Consider the following 15,148-nt stretch of genomic DNA (forward strand, 5'->3'; position numbering starts at 1 on the left):
GTTCCCAAGCCTGGTTACAGTGATAGCATCACAAATGACTTACAAGATATGTGCAGGAGAAAGAAGAAGAAAGAGAATTGCTGGCTTCAGAAGCTGTCTTTCAAAGAAGCTGTGGATGTTGAGTGTCTTGAGCCATGCTGTGTCAAATTAAAAAGCCAGCTCACACAGATCAGCGCATGTTACTAAGATAAACCAGATCCCCTGTTGGATACCTTTTCATCCAGTCTCAGTTAAATTCCGTAAAGAGCTTATATTAATAATAGCACAACGATTTTCTGCAAACATCTAGTGAAATCTGTTGCAATGAATAATTTTAGTAGGCAATCATACGATAAATACTGACGATTTTAGCAATCCAACAGGAATTCTTATTGCATTTGATTTAGAGGACTACGTGTTTTGTGCCTTGAAATAAATAGTGTCATATCCTATATTTAATAAAATCTGCACTTTTATTTGATTTTCCACAACTTGTTGTGAATGTTACATATAATCTGCAAGGTTACCAACACTGTTTTCAAGCATGTTTACATCACCATCACCCTTGTTTCCTGGTGGTGATGAGCGTGGGAAAAAAAAATTAAACAAGGATCAGAAAAGGAAGCATTTAGAACAGGTAGGGTTATGCAAAGGGTCATCCCAGGATCACAGTTTAAGCAGCACAACATTTAAAAATAAAACTTGTTACTTCCTATGAAGGGGCCATCTAGGCATGTGCAACATCTGCAATATGTCCTCCTGCTTCCCTGATAAAATATGTTCCTGCTATTTAAGGTTCCATAAAAATTGTGTTGCGTAATCTAGAAAATGGGTTCTGTGATCTGTTATGTGAATCTCTCACCTGAGTCTTTCTTGGAGGACTATCAAACCACTACATTTCGGGTAACCCACCACTAATACAGTGATAATAATGGATATTTAACATATAGTGCATTCATTTTGCATTAATATTTATAAATATGTTGTCCTGGTGATCTTTGAATCTGTTTAGGTTTCTGGAGGAAGTCAAATACACAACCATATAACTTTGTTAGCAATGGGATAATAAAAAATTAATGATTGAAATACAAATATATTGTAATTTTTGTAATGCAAATTTTATTAGGGAAATTATCATTGTGATTGAAAGTGAAAGTAAACTTTCAGGTAGTTAAAGCTAAAAGGCTCTGTGTCTACTGAAATATCACTGGCCTACTCGTAATTTCAAGTGGCATGTAAAGTACCTGTGTTTCTTGCAAAGAAATCTGGATCTAAGAAGTTTTTATAGAACACTTAACATACAGTATTGGCTGCTCGGCTGCAGATACACTTACTATACTGGTAATGATTATGTAGTAAATATCCACATGAGTAATACAAAACGCATGTATGTGCTTATACATTTAAGTACATAATTTGGTGGGAGTATTCCAAATCATGTAAATCATAAAAAATGTATGTACAATGTAAATCATTGTAAAAACATGTAAATTATAAAAAAAAAAATGTATGTACAGTATACACATGTATATGTATGATGATCTGTGATTTGCACAGTAGTGAATCAAGAGCTTCTCTTTCGTTAAATAAAACATTCAGATGGAAAGAGAGAGAGCGCACAGTGTTTACTGACCAGCAGACACTGATAACTAGCAAGGCAGGCAAGGTCTTGAACCCAGTACATACAGTGGAATCTCAAAAATACTGTAAGTAGAAGAGACATTAAACAAAAGTGGTTTTACAAAACGTTGTTTGAGATGTTACATGAAAATTTTAAATTTTATGTGGAAAATAAGTTTCCTTTGTGAATATTTCATCATGCTATTGTGTAAAACCTGCTGATTTTCAGTGTTTAAGGTGTTTAGAAAACAATATCAGTTTAAGTTCATATTGCCCAGCTTTAATTGCAGTATTTCAGGATGCATTTTGTTGGCTGTAGTCTGTTCGTAGCTGTCTTTAAAGTAGTAAGTTGAGAAGGTACTATAAATGGTAAAATAAAACCTATAATAAATACTTTGATTTGGTAATTTTGTGTTCCAGAACAGTTTTTATTTTACAATGGTTGCTTCCCTTTTGTGCTGGTTATTTTTTTTCTCAAAATTATAGAGAAAAACACTTTAAACAAGATAGTTGTTACAAGTTTAAATGATTGATGGAGGTCTGTGCATAGTGGTGTAGTTGTACTGGCATCTAATTACGGGATTTCTCTTACCATGCACTAAGGATTTAGATAATACATGTGACCCTAATTTTTAGGCCTTCCTTCTACCCCCTTTGAGATTACAATATGTGAAATTAAGCACCTCGACCTTGTGTAATGCTTCTTAGTAACAGTCGCATTGTATACTTTCATATAAAGTATTACTTGGTGCTAAAGAGGCATTTATACTGAGATGCCCTATAATTTAATATTCATTAAACTTATTTTGTTAAACCTGTAATAAAGTATATAGAACATCACAAATGTTATTTTTAAACATGAATAGCCTAGTACAACCAAAATATGCTTTTAATAATATATTATTGCAGTTCTCTGTGTGACAAATATGACTGAACTAGAAACACCAGTAAGAGTCTTTTCAACACCATACTGTATATGCAGACCATGGCTACATATTGTGCCATATACTCAGCGTAAGGCTTTTGATGGCTGTTTATCTAATGCATCTGCTGATGAGCAAGTTAGTTTGATACATCAACATTACAACATTAGCTTTCAATTTTAGAAATTCTGCTTCTCTAGTATTTTAACTTGGAAAGGCTTTTGATGACACCTCTTCAAATTACATACCTTCCCTAAAAGGTGTAGATTTTTTTATTGTGTACTACAGTATAATATCTAATTCTCTTTTCTGACATTTGACATATACAGTCCATACTTTATTTAATTTTGTTTCAATCCAATTGAAGAGTCCCGTTCACCCCTGGTCTGACTAATGCACTTAGTTCCCTGTTAGTAGAGTAAATAGAAATATAAGCTAAGGAAACAGGCACTTAAATCAATTTAGGATTACAGTGCTCAAAATAACAATATTAAGCAATCTAATATACAAATGTGAACACAAAGTAAGATGTAGCCGCTCACACCATACAACCTGATAGTACTAGATGTTCAGTCTATCAGATGATGCTATTCTTGTGTTCCTGGTCAGTGTTTTAAGCTTCTCAGAACTGCATAAGTATTTCGGTCATGACTATGGTGGAAGACTCTTATATAGTTATACTCAGATGTGGTTCTGCCCCATTTGTCTGGACTCTAAAACCTGTGACTTTTGCCTTTCAGAGCTCAAAACACTTTCCTGTTTCAATATGGCTATATATAGCTAAATGTGCCACACAACCTTGCACCCAGAACGTGTGTGTGTGTGTGTGTGTGTGTGTGTGCGCGCGCATGTGGTTGTAGTGATAAACACAAACCCCATGGTATTTGTGTTTAATTTACACTGGTTCTTATCTCTAGTAAAGCAACATTACTAAGATTCTAGACTTGTGTGCCTCAGAGTCTTTAACACTTTTTACATAAATTAATATCAAAATATTAAAGCAGTTCTTGTCTGAATACAAAAGCATATTTAAACAAGGTACAGTTTGCTTTTAACCTAGCGTACTTTAGTACAGAGACAGAATAGTATCTGTAAAAGACCTTAGATTATAGTTTGTCATTAAAAATGTGCTCCTTTTAGAAAAGTTCTGCTTCTTCCTTCTACATCTAGAAAAATAAGGAAATCAAGCAACACCTTGTAATAAAAATAATTTAGCTTCAAATGGGAAAAGTATTTGTTTATACTTTAAAGTCCTCACTCCCAACCCACCTTCCCTGAGAGAAGGAAAAATATTTAATGTAAATGTGCAACCAGAATGCCCATCCCAGTCCGCATAATGTTAGAAAATCTAATTAAAAGTGCAATCATTGTGCATCTCTACTCAAGTAGACAAGAATGATGGTACAAAATAGAAAGTTCAAAATTAGTCCTTTAACCTGTTTTTTTTCTTAAGGCTTGTAAGCCATGCATACAACTGAAACTACAGTGGAACCTCGGGTGACGAACGTCTCGGACCACGTACAGATTGGGTTACGACCAAAAAGCTCGCCAAACTTTTGCATCTGTTCATGACCACACACTCGGGTGATGAACAAGCCAGTTTCCTTCCGGATCGTACGCGCCGATGATTTCCGCACGTGTTCAGTCTCTCCCTTTGCATTCGCTGTGAACTCTTTGTGCTCTTATTTTGTTTCCCTTCCGGTTCGTACGTGCCGGTGATGTATGCATGTGTTTAGTCTCTCCCTGTACACTACATTGTTCTCGGTCAGATGTGCATCGCGCAGAGGGACTTTGTGGTATAGCGGGTCCACAGCTCATGTCAAGAGGCCAGTTTTAAATAAATAATTGCCGCACTTGCAGCTTAGCGAGGGGGCGTGGTGGTTGATTGCTACAGCAAAGAATGCACCGGCCTTGTTTTTAAAGAGACTGCTTGTCTCTTGTTTTAACCTCGTTATATTTAATGAAGACTTTTTTCTATTGGAGCGAGCGAGTGAGTGCGTGCTCACAGGCAGGCAGCTGGACAGTGAGCCCAAGCAGGGGTTTTTTGGCCGACACTCGGTGGGGCAGAAGGAAGCAGTCGCTCCAACTGAGCGATCAAGGAGCTGGTGTGCCCAGAAGGAGGATGGCTGGCCACGTAAGGCCGAGAAGGCAGTTAAACAATGCACCGGGCTTGTTTTTGAAGAGTCTGCTTCGAGCATTGTTTAATGAAGAATTTTTTTCTATTGGATTTTAACCTCCACTTCACTTCTGTTTTAATGGGATCATTTATTTATTGAAGGATTCTGAAATCACTGCACTTTATTTAATTTGGACTTTGTTTTTGATTGTTGTTTTGTTGATTTTAATAAAAGCACTTGGCACTTTTTGCACTATCCGATTGCTCCATGTAGTGCCTCACTGTTGTGCTCATCGGTAACATTACCAATGGTGATGGATTTAAGGACTCCCGGAACCGAGATGGGAGCATGCAGCGAACCCGCATAGTCACAGACTTTACCTCAAAACTGTAATCTCCTCTCCACCCAGTTCCTCCTCACTTCCTTCATGCCAGAACTCGACTCATGCAAGGTTAGTTTTCTTGGTTGTTTATGGTTAGTTTTTGTATAAATTACGGACTTTTCAAATGTTAATTTTTTCCCCTGTGCTTAAAACTCATTTAAAAAAAAAAGTGTTTACAGAGAGTGCTTCATAAAGCGTGAACTCTTGAAATGTTAGTTTTCTCTGTTCAAGGTTTTCTCAGTGTTATTCTGTTTTTACATTTAGTTTACTATTACACTGTGCATTCTGTGGTATAATTAACTATTTTTGTGCTTAAAAATCTTTAAAAAAATATATTTACATGCAGCTCATACAGTCCGAAACGGATTCATTGTATTTACATACCTATGGGGGAAATTACTTCAGGTCACGACCAAATCGGGTTGCGACCAGAGTTTTGGAATGAATTACGGTCATGATCCGAGGTTCCACTGTACTCACATTTTGTTATAGGATACATATGTTAGCTTTTTTCATGCATGTAATTTTAATAAGATATACCTTAGTGCAGCATAGTAAGTAAATTTAATAGTAATAGTAATTAGCCATAAATTCAATAGAAATCCTGTAATGAAATGAAACTATATTACTGCTTGTTGATATGCAATCATTTTCATGGAAATAAATGCACATGTGATGTGCTGTGAAATAATTCCTAACTAAATGAAATCCTTTCAAATTCAAGTTGCTGCTTTATTAATTTAACTAGCAAAATACCCGTGCTTCGCAGCGGAGAAGTAGTGTGTTAAAGAGGTTATGAAAAAGTAAAGGAAACATTTTAAAAATAACGTAACATGATTGTCAATGTAATTGTGATGTCATTGTTATGAGTGTTGCTGTCATATATATATATATATATATATATATATATATATACATACATACATATACACATATATTATATATAGCAAAATACCCGCGCTTCGCAGCGGAGAAGTAGTGTGTTAAAGAGGTTCTGAAAAAGTAAAGGAAACATTTTAAAAATAACGTAACATGATTGTCAATGTAATTGTGTTGTCATTGTTATGAGTGTTGCCGTCATATATATATATACATATACACATATACACACACATATACAGATATATTATATATACATATACACATATATTTTTTATATATATATTTTATATATATATATATACACATACATACATACATATACACACATAGATGCACTTACAATAACATAGAAATCAATATAAACAACATTAACATCATTATCATATGAGAATATGAAGTAATATATAAGAAGCACATTTCATATAAATATAAATTATTAAACAGTAAAATCTTCTTCTATAATTTGCTACCGTGGCTTTTCGTTGGTCTGTCCAGGATTTTAAATCACCTGTAGCTTGCAAACCGTTTCACCTATTGACTTGAAATGTGGTACACATATAATACGTCACGTCTGCTATCCGCTTTATGGGTGATGATTGTATTACTCTTTTTATGTTTATTTTATTTTAGAATCAACTCCTATCTGCGCACACCAGGGCGGCCGTGGGCAGATGCGTATGGTGTATTCACTCCATGTTATCGTGCATTGCGCTGTCACTGGTATTTTGATAAAAGAATTTGAACAACATATAAGAAGCGTATAAATTATTAAACAGTAAAACATTAACATTTAAGAAGTAAAGTTACATTGAGTACTACTGTAGTGCCTTCGGGTATACCTCATTTTTTCTTTGCCCATTACATGCTTAAATGTATACATTTTTTGGTGTACCTACCCGAGAACACGCGACATATAACCGACCGTGGGAGAAGCATGGATTTTAAACACGCGTTGAGTTCATCTGCTGGTCTCCCTCGTGGAATAACTGGTAATGTTTGACTAAAATCTACAGCGAGTAAAACGACATTACCTCCTTTTTTTTTTTTTACGATCTGTGAGATCTTGCTTTTTTCGGTTCAAGGCTTCATAAGCTCTTTTATGTTCCATGGTGTACTTAATAAGTAGTAATTATCCCAAACCATCATCTTTGAATGTTGCAAGACTTTCGCCTTGTATGTAGATCGGTGTAATTACATTCATTGCATTCCTAGTCTGAATCACAATCTGATTGTATGGGTGGTTACCTGGCACTGTAGGGTTGCCACCCGTCCTTTAAAATACGGAATCGTGGCGCGTTTGAGAATGAAATTGCGCGTCCTGTTTTGAATCAATACTGGACGGGATTTATCCCGTATTTTTTTTATAATTTTTTTTTTAAAGCAGCGTCTCATGCAAATCATCCCACACGCATTTTATGAAGATGCCTCCTTTCCTACTTTTGATTGGGTAATACTTGATGTCATCGTTAGTTTGATTGGTGTTTTTAACTGTCCAGTGAGGAGGGCGTGTCTTTTAAGTACAGTCTGCAAAGTGTTGGCACTGAGATGTGGCGTCAGCGCCATAGTTGAAGCCCCTAACGTTGCGGTCAGCAAGTCGGCTAACATCCGCCATGTGCCGTCTTTCAGTTGCGAGAAGCAGATCATAGAATGGTTGAAACTGTTGCCCCTAACGTTGCGCCACGGCGTGTGGTTCGTTTATACCTCGTGTCTTCTCATGAAACTTTTATCTCGCGAATATGTTATTGCAATCCGCAGCGGGAGCGTTTGTATAAACTTAATTTAAACTTACGTTTTACACCGTGCTTTGTTTCCCTTATGAACATGCTTGTATGCTTAACTCGCTCCGTTCTCAATTGTTTAATTAATTTTTTGCTCTTCGCTGTTTGCGGCTGTTCCTCCATTTCCCCCCACTTCGTTCTTTTATCTCGCGAATATGTTATTGCAATCCTTAACGGGAGCGTTTCAATAAACTGATTGAAGATAGTTTTGCAATTTGAAAATAGTTTTGCATTTAACTTTTTAGTAAAAGGCGAGCTTTTAAGCCTGAGAAATCACCCCCTAAATGCACACGTTAAATTGCACATGTGTTAATATGTATGCTTACACAGTATTAAAAGACAGTCAAAAATTAACGTCATTTACCTTCGTTCCCGCGTGCGACTCGTGCTGTAAATGTCTTCCTTGTTTTTAGTTCACGTGATTACGTAGGAGGCGTGATGACGCGATACGTGACTCCGCCTCCTCCATTACAGTATATGGACAAAAAATATGTTCCAGTTATGACCATTACGCGTAGAATTTCGAAATGAAACCTGCCTAACTTTTGTAAGTAAGCTGTAAGGAATGAGCCTGCCAAATTTCAGCCTTCCTCCTACACGGGAAGTTGGAGAATTAGTGATGAGTCAGTCAGTGAGTGAGTCAGTCAGTCAGTCAGTGAGGGCTTTGCCTTTTATTATTATAGATTCGTGTAAGTCATGTGAAAATATTGTCACTTTATAATTAATACAACGTAAGAGAGTGTAACCTTAGCAACTTTTCATTTGGGGAAAGCTTTCTCTCCTTGGTTTGCCTGCATGTTTTTAGATATGCAAAGATTGATTTACCAAGTGATCAAAATTAGGTTGTTGTCCTTAATTAATGATTAGGTTATAACTTTGTATTATTTTTGTATTATAACTTTTGATTACATTTGACAGTTTTTAGTTAAAATTAGAGAAAGATTCATCCATTATGTTGGAATGTCTTATTTACAAGATACAGTTGAGATGATTTAAACTAGTCTAACTTTTGTATATTTGTAATACCATGTTTGGTATTTTTTTATTCTGAAAATTTCAATAAACATGTCAGAAAATTTAGAGAATTTATTTTGTTAAAATAGATCAATACAAATTAAACCCAAACCAGAAAATGTACATATTAATAATTTACTGACCAAAACCCAAGTCATTTTCAGAAAAGTAGAGCAATTCCAGAATCATTTTCTATCCTGTACAGCAGGAATTTACAACCTTTGGTGCCCTCACCCCCAGGAGATGCAAGATGGCATTTCAGTTGGTCTGACAAAGAGGAAGGCTGCTCAATTAGCCGAACTTGAGTGAAGTGCATTTTATGACTTTATCATGGTGCACTCAGTGTCTTGCAGTGTGCCATCATTTTTAGGTTATTTATTAGTTAGTGCTCCTGTTCCATGATAATGACAAGAATTCAGCATTGCATGCACAATAGTGTAGTAATGGTGTTTATGCAAGCCTTGATCGTGAAACGTCATTGGTTTTGAGGTTTTAAATTTTTGCTAGGTCGGAGCAAGGGTGACTGAATTGGATGCAACATCTCCTGCTTACAACTCAGCCCATCTCTCCTGCTTGCTATGCTGGCAGTAGCACAGCAATTTTAACTGTGTGTCGCATCTGTTTTTGAACTTCAGTGCATGTGTTGCATCTGTTGCTTCACAGTGGTCCCCAAACCGCTCAATTATTGAAGTGTCATTCACTATTTAACACTGTTAACTTAGTTTTTGCACAACTTGGTAAAAATAGGCACCATGTAACCAACTGATAATCGTGTGTCCATTGCTCACTGGTTATGTTCATTATGATCAAAAAAGAAACTGTTCATTGTTTACATAATTTGTGTAATATACACGTTTTTCATCAATTCATTTTTGATTATTGTAATTTTTGTCATAACACACGTTTTGAAGTTAACAGCCTCTTATACAAATTTCCAGGCTAAAGATTTTTTTCTTGGTTTATCCCATGTGCAAGTTCTCCATACCAGTTAACTGTATTTTTGACTGTGTAATTTTTTATTTTTGTTTCCCATCTCTTCTCCTTAGATATTCAGAATTCTTTGATACAGTGGTACCTCTGGTCACGACCGTAATTTGTTCCAAAACTCTGCACATGACCCGAATGTAATTTCCCCATAAGATTGTATGAAAATACAATTAATCCATTCCAAAGCATACGAACTGTATGTAAATATATTTTTTTAAGCACAAAAATAGTTAATTATACCATAGAATGCACAGTGTAATAATAAACTAATGGAAAAACATTGAATAACACTGAGAAAACCTTGAACAACAGAGAAAACTAACATTGCAAGAGTTTGCGCTACACCATTACGAACCACCCGCTGTAAACACTTTTTTATGAGTTACTAGACAAAGAGCCCGTTTCAACAACGTAAGATGAAACGGGCACGAGTTTGTGTCAGCAGTGTATGAAGAACAAATGATAAGTAACGAAGAAGTTGTTTTGTAATGATTGTAGTCCGCTTTACTCATTACTGTACAGACTTGTACTGTTAGTTGATGAGTTTTCCAGGCCTATAGTATAATATTGAATGATGAATGTTCCAGTACAATATGGAATATTAAGAAGTATAAGCACCACAAACCTGATATAGGTGTATTGAATGAATGCGTAATTGAATCAGAATGCGTAATTAGGCCTCACGCTGTAGTCGAAATCGCCTTTCAGGCCTCTAGAGCTTTAATCGAAGTCGCCTTCCTCTTTGAATTTTTGCGGCCATAAATCCGCCGCCTGCCGCGATGTTGGGATTGGATGTCGGTCTAGTAAGATTTTTCAGGCAGCTGCACAGAAGGCGACTGCGCATTCGGCTTCGGACGGATGTGAGTGAGTGAGGAGGCATGCGAATTATGTATTAAGATGAGCCCAGGGGAAAAAAATGAAATGCCACTTCTCTTGCAAAACTTTTCAAACCATCTTCTACTGGCTTTATTTAAATTCCTCACCTTCACCACTTGAAGAAGGATTTTTTTTCAGCAAATCGCAATGAATCTTCCTGGCTTTCTCGCATATGATCGCCTCATTTACGCTATCCCCTGCAAGTTGCTTCTTATTCAACCACATTAGCAACAGTTTTTCCACCTCTTCTAACACTTGAGGCCTCTGCTTGGTTAACATTGTAACTCCTTTTGCAACATCAGCTGCTTTATTAAGCCCTGTATACGCAAACAAAAGAAAATGGGAAATCATTGGCGCATACGAACGCGTGTAGGGAAACAGCGCTTTTGTTCGCCACCAGAGCGTGTGGTCGTGAACAGATGCAAAATTTTGGCAAATTTTTTGATCGTAACCCAAATTGTACATGTTCGGAAATGTTCGTTACCAGAGGTTCTACTGTAATTTACTAAAATTTCATACATAGTATACCTGTGAGAAAATTGTCTAATTGAAATTTCATTAAATAATAAAGATATAAATCACCACCAGTAGTTCACATTATTACATATCTGCCTAATATCCACTTTAAGTATAATATTTTAGTAGTTATCTATTACTTAGAAACTCTGTGTGTAAGCAGTATTTGTAGCTTTGTTGCTTATAGTAAAAATCTGTATCAGTTGGAAGTTAAAATGCTATTTGAATTGTTCATATGGCTTATGACCATGTAGATTTTTATGTTCAATTAAATATTTACCATTATGTGTTTATTTAGTCTTTTTTGTGCAGTTAATTCACTAGAATTTAGATAAGTTATCCTTTTTGTGTTACTCTAGTTTAACGTTATAGTTTTTGCTGGTTACATCATACAGTACTGTCCTAGTGTAATTATAGAATTCTTTGGTTTTTTTATATATATATATATATATATATGGTTATGGTTACATAATGTTCCATCCATTTCATTTGCAGCCATGCAACAGACATCATGGAAACTGCAGGTTGGAAATCAATGATTCACTCCCATCCTCATTTAGTAGCAGAGGCCTTCCGAGCACTTGCATCTGCACAGTGTCCACCTTTTGGCATTCCACGCAAACGTCTAAAACAGTCCTAACTGTTCAGAAGAATCAAAGACCTTCAAAAATACTGAAGCATATGGAGGTGTTTCCAGCTTATAATAGGATGATGCTCTTCTTTGTAATTGGAACACATACTCAACTTTACTCTCTCACCTGATGGATCAATTTGGCTTTTTTCGGATTTAGAAATGATGTGCAGTTTCTCAGTCATTTTAAATGGCTTTTCAAACTTCTGCCGTTATACAGAGAATTTCTGATGTGTTTTCTGTTTTGTGCCTCAGCTCAAGCCAGATTTGCCAGAAAGCATTTTTTCCCATAATGCAGTAGAAACCAGATTTATTTGCAACATAACTGTGGATTATTTTAAGATTTAAATAATTAAAGAAGATAAGGACCCAATTTAAAATGGTCAGATGTATAGTTTTATTTTTTCACAACATGAAATTTTTCTTGTAATAGTGTATTTCTTTTTATTTTCATAGCTTCAAAACATTGAAAATATCAAAGGAAAGAAAATGTTGCCTGATACTGCTCCTCCCAAGTGTGCTATTGAAAAGTAATCTTAACTATTTTGTGAAGATGGTTTATAGTTCTTTCAGATAAGAAATTTGTTTTTAAATATACAGAATAGTTTACGTACATGATGATTTTTTTTTTCCTTTTTTACACACATTTGTTTAAATAGTTGTCTATCCAGGTGGTTGTTTTCTCAGATTCTCTTATTTATTTTTTTCTAGTCTTGCTACTGTATAGCCCATATTTATCTTCCCCCTCTCCACAATTGGAATGCATATTGTAATTATGTAATTTGAGAACGATCTATTGCATCAACTTGTCCCTCAACGAATAGATGTCCCATTGGACAAGAACTGTTTTAATAATCCCTTTTTGACAGGTATGTTGTGTTTCCTATTTTTTTTTAGCTACACAAATGAAATATGCCCAAAAGAGGTAATATGAATTGATTTATCAAGATTAAAACTTTATTATAGAAATATTCACTTATACTAGTTTAAGACATCAGCAAAGACCTGAATTCACACCTCTTCAGTTGCTAGTGATGCTGATAGTGTAACTTATAATTTTAAAAATGTCAACCTGGCATTAATTTATAAGACACAAGAATGCAATGTTGAAGGTGCCACTTAATTCCCTCTACCTAAATACTGAACAGCTAACATTTTGGATTTGGCCTTCACCTGAATGTACACAACATTCTTAAAGTAGAAAGTTGTGTATAATGGGAGGATGATTATTTTAATTGAAATAATAAAATAATTGACCTCAAATTTAATTCAAGTACCATCTTGCCCTAGAGCTCAGACTCCATAATAAAATGGGGGTGTATTTTCTTTTTTTTTAATATTGTTAAAGTTTGCAAGTTATATGTATTATAGCTGTACGCACTGCATTATGGGAATCTTTATTAGGCTGTTGATTACTTATATAGCAGACAACTTATTCCCCATCAATTTGTTACTTAGTTTACAGGTTTTTTTTCCCATGCCAATATACCATTATCTTATCTTACTGTTATGACAGATTTCATTTAATCTTATGTTGATACACCTTTTGGTTTCTGTATAAGTGAGGATTATTTTACCTATAAGCTAAAGCAAAAGTGAAAACATTATTCATGTACTTGTTCCGTTTAATTCTTTAAGGTTAAGTCTGAAAATGATTTCTACCTTTTGTAAAATTAGCTCAGTATAACATTTATAAGATCTGCACCTTAAAAAATAATTTTGCCCAGATACTTTGGCTTGTAAAGGTGCAAGAGTATTTTGGCCATAGATGAGCCAGAATTATTTCAGATATACAGGATGCTGAGCATCTGTTTTTGATGGTAGTATTAAGAAACAAGCATACATATTTGACTGTTTTGTGTTGTAGAGTGGAGTTTAACTCCAGAAATTGTGTGTATGTGTATGTATATATGTATATATATACATGTATATATGTATGTATATATATATGTATACATAAGTGTGTGTATGTATTGTATGTATATACAAAGTTTGTAATTAAAGCCTTTCAAGAAGTTAAAGATGAGTAAAGTGGCTTTAGTTTGTTTCATTACAGATTATTTCATATCCCTACGTTCAAAGGTGGCTTATAGAATTGTTAAAATCATTTCTTAAGAGTGTATTCAAGGACAGGACAGAAAAATGTGTATAAATTATTTATTTACTTTTTTTAATGAAGTTGGTTACAATGTTTTGCATTTTTAAATTACAGAAAAGATATATATTTGTCAAAGGTTTTACCAAAATACATTTAAGGCATTAATTGCTTTTTATTAAGGAATGTTCTTTTAAGTGGGTCCTTCAATGTTTACAGGAATGTAAAATCTTTTGCCTAATATTATTTGGGTTACTTGGTGCATCATGCTTTTATCATTTGCACAGTTATTACCTAGATGTAATTTCTAATCATCAAGTATGTGATACTTAAAGCCCTAGAAAATTTTTTTTGTACTAGACTGAAGTCTCAATGTACACAGTATATTTAAAGTGTTTTTTTTTTTTCTTCTAACTTCCAGTATTAAAGAGGGCTACGAGAGAGATTTTGATTGCAGGTTTGCACTGCATATAAATATATTTACATAATAAGCTGGGATACTTGGAATTAGCCTTATTGATAGTTTTTCTGGGCATTAATGACTCCTAATTGCTATTTCTCATGTCCAGATGAGGCTTCTAGTAATGATATTTTTGATTTTACCATTACTGGTTAATTGCTAACTTAAACTTTTTTTTTTTTTTTTATCAATATTGAACGTTTCTCCAACCCTAATGAATACTGACAGCTAGGCTGGTTTGCTGTGTAATGTAACATTTATTTCCCTCTGTTTGCAACCATATTTAGTGTATGGTTTCAGACATGCAGTGTATGTGTATATATATATATATATATATATATATATATATATATATATATATATATATATATATGTGTGTATATATATATATATATATGTGTATATATGTGTATGTATGTGTACACACACACTTATAGAGATGTATGTTTTTAATGGTCCATTTTCAGATATTTTAAGCATAGCTAACTGTTGTGCAAAATGGTTGCACATTTAATTTAATTTCCTAATATGATTTTTTATGTTTCTTAACGAGAGCAAAAAATATATGTTAACTTATTGTCCAAAATTTCACATAATACATGCACCAAAAATGTCTACCACTGTGCAGTAAAGAAACAAGCTATTTAAAGTTTTTTTGTGAAGTCTGAGTACTTTACAAAACAGCACTCCATCAGTTATGTTTCGGCTATATTTATTAACCCTATATAAGTTTTCACTTTACCATATTGTATAAGTACCTTCTCATCAACCTCAGGCACTCTAATTGTAGTAAGCACATAACTTGAGTCCTAGTTCTGTTTACATTTTATGTAATGTGTGCGTTTAAATTAGTTTTTTTTAACAGTTATTCAGTCTACAGTATCTTTG

The 15,148-nt window shown here is 34.5% G+C and overlaps 1 protein-coding gene across 2 annotated transcripts in view; it reads left to right on the plus strand.

The window, feature by feature from the left end:
• spopla (speckle type BTB/POZ protein like a) overlaps positions 1–12,078 on the plus strand; it is a 105,950-nt gene extending 93,872 nt beyond the window's left edge. For both annotated transcript variants that reach the window (XM_028806507.2, XM_028806508.2), the window contains one exon: positions 11,570–12,078. In XM_028806507.2, coding sequence (XP_028662340.1) covers positions 11,570–11,714 — 145 coding nt within the window. In that variant the 3' untranslated portion in view covers positions 11,715–12,078. The remainder of the gene's footprint in view (positions 1–11,569) is intronic.
• The last annotated feature ends 3,070 nt before the right edge of the window (positions 12,079–15,148 follow it).

The sequence above is a fragment of the Erpetoichthys calabaricus genome, chromosome 8 (assembly GCF_900747795.2).
Source record: "Erpetoichthys calabaricus chromosome 8, fErpCal1.3, whole genome shotgun sequence".
In the NCBI taxonomy this organism is placed as follows: Eukaryota; Metazoa; Chordata; class Cladistia; order Polypteriformes; family Polypteridae; genus Erpetoichthys; species Erpetoichthys calabaricus.